The sequence below is a fragment of the Poecilia reticulata genome, linkage group LG5, assembly GCF_000633615.1.
Source record: "Poecilia reticulata strain Guanapo linkage group LG5, Guppy_female_1.0+MT, whole genome shotgun sequence".
Lineage (NCBI taxonomy): Eukaryota > Metazoa > Chordata > Actinopteri > Cyprinodontiformes > Poeciliidae > Poecilia > Poecilia reticulata.
This window is the reverse complement of record NC_024335.1, coordinates 3,235,212-3,239,185: the sequence shown is the minus strand read 5'-3', so window position 1 is coordinate 3,239,185 and position 3,974 is coordinate 3,235,212. Positions and strand designations below refer to the sequence as shown.

The following is a 3,974-nucleotide window of genomic DNA, read 5'->3' as shown; positions in this document are numbered from 1 at the left end:
GCCAGTCCAGTCCCTCCACCAGACCGGCGCCGCTGACGGCACAGGACGACTGGACGAACCACTGCAGGAACACACACCAGGTCAAAGGTCGCTCTACCTGTAATAGCCCTAAGCGTCCGCATGAGACCGCCTGTCCAAATTCTCTCTGATCACCACAGGAAGTACCTACCGGCTGCTGGACTCCTGATAGGCTGAGAGCCTCTGTGATGTCACCGACCGGCATGGCTCTGGGTAAGTCCTGTTTGTTAGCAAAAACCAGAACTGGAACGTCCCTCAGCTCATCCTCCTCCAGCTGCAAGACAAACAGAGATCAAGGATTAAGAGTCTCAGATAACTGTACTCTGGTTTAATCTCTGGAAATTATTTCAAACTAACATTAGTTTGAACAAGGTTTTTCCTTTCTTTAGCATTCTATAGCAATAGTAGATTACGTGTCCCTGCTGCATGATGCTGCCACCACCATGTTTCACTGCAGGAACAGAATTTCAATACAAACATATTTCTACTTTGAAATTGAGAAAAAAACTTCTTCAGATGTTTTTTAAAACAGATATTTAGGCTGGGTCCCCACAACCCCTGTTAAGTGTGTCCGGTCCGCTTGGGGAGATGTGAATGTGCAATCGGACCAAAAAAGGAACTCTGGTCCAACTACAAATCTTGGTCTGGATTTGGTTGTAGTGAACTTTTTTGGGGTTCAAATGCAAATGTGAACGCCAGTGGACCGGAGACCACGCCCCTAGCAGGAAGTGGACTGTAGCACAGAGCATTCTGGGTAAATACAACCAAAAAATATATGCTAACTGGCACTAGCAGGAGAAATTAATTATCTTTTACCACAGACAAAAGGGAAATCCTACAACCACTAAAATCTGACGCCACTCCATTTTTATTTGCATTTTGTGAAATAGGAAGTTGCACAAAAGCTGCACTGTCCCCTTCAGAGGTTTTTGTGCTGTTTCCACCAGTGGTCCTTGGTGCAGCGCCCCTACAGGCGAGGAGGGGAACAGGTTGCTCAAAGGGTTTGGTTGGTTTGACACATTGGAGCAAGAAAGAGAACCAAACAATCGAACCCGATCTACCGACCATCAGGTGGGAAAAAGAAAATAATCTACGTCCAGACAGAAATTATCATAGGGTGTAAAGGAGTCAACAGCCTTTACACCCTAAGATACGTTTTTATCTAAGTTCAGATAAATGCTTTTGTTTAGATCTACAAGAGCAACTCTTCAAAATAAAAGTTTTGTTTTGTTTGAGTTTTTCAATCTAAAGATATATACTTTTCATTTTAGTTAAACATTTTTTTTATAGAAAAGCACTTCAAAAATTACTTACATTATTAGTTTGACTCTATGTGGAAATATTATGAATATATTGTATAGAAAAACCCCTCTACATTTTAAAACTTTGCTAAATTTCTTAGTATTTTTGGTCAGTTGTGTGCAAACGTCTCAACATGCACTGAGTTTCTGTTGTGAACAGATTCTCACCTGCCTGTGCAGCTCATCTGCAGCCTCTTTAATCCTCTCAGAGTCGCTGCTGTCAATCACAAAAATCAAACCCTGAAGACAAACAAACGGAAAATTAAGCAAAAATGGTTGCAACATTGATTGTATTAGAAAAATCAGCTAAATTAATTGTGATAAATGGAAATTTTCTAGGGATGCACTATATATCAGCATTAACATCGGTAGCAGTTGATTTTTGTCATTTTTAGCGATTCCTATCACTCCAATAAGTTTAACAACTCAATTTATTTCCATCTTGTTTTTATTTGTGTTTGAGTTTTCTGGTTATTTATTGCCAACTAGTTTGCATTAGTTTAATGTAACTAATAAACTGGTTACATTAGCAGCTAGTTTAATTAGTTACATTAAATTAGTTACTAATGTAACTAATTTGAAACATTTCAAACTAGTGACATTAAACTAGTTTTTTGTTTGTTTACTTCTGTGACAAAAAATACATGAAACAATTTCAATTTAATTGAAATTGTTTCATGTATAATAAAATGGCTTCTTAGCAACCGTTGCTAAGACAATTCTAATTTTGTTTGCCTCTACCCCTTAATTTGTTTGGTGCTTGTTTCACCCTCGGAGGAATTCTAGCCATATTTTACACCAATCCATCATACTACCTAATCTGGGGAATCAGCAGAACCTGTTTGGCAGCAGGAAGTAGGATAAACGTCTCAAAAAGCAACACATCACGTAAAAGGTAGAAAAGCAAAGAGACAGAAAAGATAAGGGAGGTCAAAAACTTTTCCCATGTGTGCATCAAAGTGACGTAGTGCAGGTTAATGAAGTCTGCAGTATTTCTACCTGCGTGTTGGTGTAGTAATGTCTCCACAGTGGTCTGATGACGGTCTGACCACCGACGTCCCAAACGGTGAAACTGATGTTTTTATACTCCACCGTCTCCACGTTGAAACCTGAACAGGAAAAATAAAGTGTATGGCTTTAAAACGCTGCCGTTCTTTAGCTCTGAGGTCAGACAGGAAGAGGTCAGAGGTCAGAACCACTCACCAATGGTCGGGATGGTGGTGACCACCTCAGCCAGCTTCAGTTTGTACAGCAGTGTGGTTTTACCTGCAGCATCCAGGCCCACTGCAGACACACAAACAGAGCAGCTGTCAGAACCTGAACTGGTTCTGATCCAGAGCGGCATGAATGAAGGATTCAGCAGACCAGTCACCAAGTGAATTAAATGACATCACTTATTATCCAGAGCAGCCAGATGTCCCATTATTAATGACACACATACGGATTCCCAGGCAGACCAGAAGAAACCCACAGCATCACAGATCTTCCACCGTGTTCAACAGTAGCTCTGAGGTGCTTCCATGAATATCTTTTCCTTGCAGATCCACCTGAGATCAGTGCCGGCCCAAGGCATTGCAAACTAAGCAGCTGCTTAGGACACCCACACCACCAGGGGGCCCCCAAGAGCACCAAGATAAAATATATGCATATATATTTAAAATAAGACTCTATAATACAAACTATATGCTTTTACACGTGGAAAAACAATTTTGTTGTGATAGTTGTTACATAAATTATTGTTAATCTCTTCCTGTTGACGGGTGCTTTTGGGGAAATATAAGATATCAAACCTGTAAATTTAGTGTTTATCAACTGATGTTACATTCAAATAGTTAAAATAATATTGTACACTTAAACATCACTCTATCTCAAAATCAGATTTTTATTTATTTTTTATTTTTAGTTGGCTACTTCTGTAGAAAGCAACATGTAATAACACTGGTATAACGTAGCTAATAACTATACAGATACAAACAAATGCTGACTAGGAACATGTTGCGCCCCTCCAGCAGCGCCCTTATGTGTTGAATATAGAGCATTCACTGGTTGTAGGGATTGATTACAAATAATTATAAATAAATAGCGATTATTGATTGGCACAGGACATTTTGGCCACTGATAGAATGTCTAATTTAATTTAAAATGCTGTTGCAGTAACTCACCCATCAGAATCCTGACCGGAGTCTTGGAGATGAACCTGGAGAAGATCTGTGAGATGATGACTCCCATGATGAAGGTCCAGGTAGGAACCGTCCCAGGTTGAGGCTGCGTGTCTGCGTGTCTCCGTGTCCGTGGGAGCCCCGTGTTTTATACACCACCACCGTGGGTGTGTTTCTCTAATCCACGTTGTCATCCCGGCAGCTGTCAGCTCGGTCCACGGTGGAAGGACGCACGTAAACACAGCTGGCTCACCGGGAAACTTTTAAACATCTCTCTTCCGCCTCTACAGCTTTCAAAATAAAAGCACTGAGCCTTTGGCATTTAAACAGCAGTTCAAAACGACTCAAGATTTTGATTTTGTGTAAGTGAAAGAACATTTATTTATTTATTTATTTATTTATTTATTTATTTATTTATTTATTTATTTATTTATTTATTCGTTTGATTGTTATTTAGTTGTCATTGGTATTGTGCCATACTACTTCTACCACTAGT

General features: G+C 39.8%; 2 protein-coding genes across 3 annotated transcripts in view; one reads left to right on the top strand and one right to left on the bottom strand.

Moving 5' to 3' along the window:
• The window catches only part of LOC103464348 (ADP-ribosylation factor 1), a 14,226-nt gene extending 10,552 nt beyond the window's left edge, over window positions 1-3,674 (bottom strand). The window contains exons 1-5 of the mRNA XM_008408385.2: window positions 3,482-3,674; window positions 2,523-2,603; window positions 2,319-2,428; window positions 1,488-1,559; window positions 170-292 (exon numbers count right to left, since the gene is read on the bottom strand). Of these exons, the coding sequence (XP_008406607.1) occupies window positions 170-292; window positions 1,488-1,559; window positions 2,319-2,428; window positions 2,523-2,603; window positions 3,482-3,548 (453 nt within the window). The 5' untranslated portion in view covers window positions 3,549-3,674. The remainder of the gene's footprint in view (window positions 1-169; window positions 293-1,487; window positions 1,560-2,318; window positions 2,429-2,522; window positions 2,604-3,481) is intronic.
• The window catches only part of LOC103464349 (uncharacterized), a 9,995-nt gene continuing 9,516 nt past the window's right edge, over window positions 3,496-3,974 (top strand). Inside the window, exon 1 of one of the 2 annotated variants that reach the window (XM_017305048.1) lies at window positions 3,496-3,561. In XM_017305048.1, the coding sequence (XP_017160537.1) occupies window positions 3,511-3,561 (51 nt within the window). In that variant the 5' untranslated portion in view covers window positions 3,496-3,510. Of the gene's footprint in view, window positions 3,562-3,823; window positions 3,841-3,974 lie in introns of those variants that run through there. The other variant, XM_008408389.2, reaches the window with a different exon arrangement.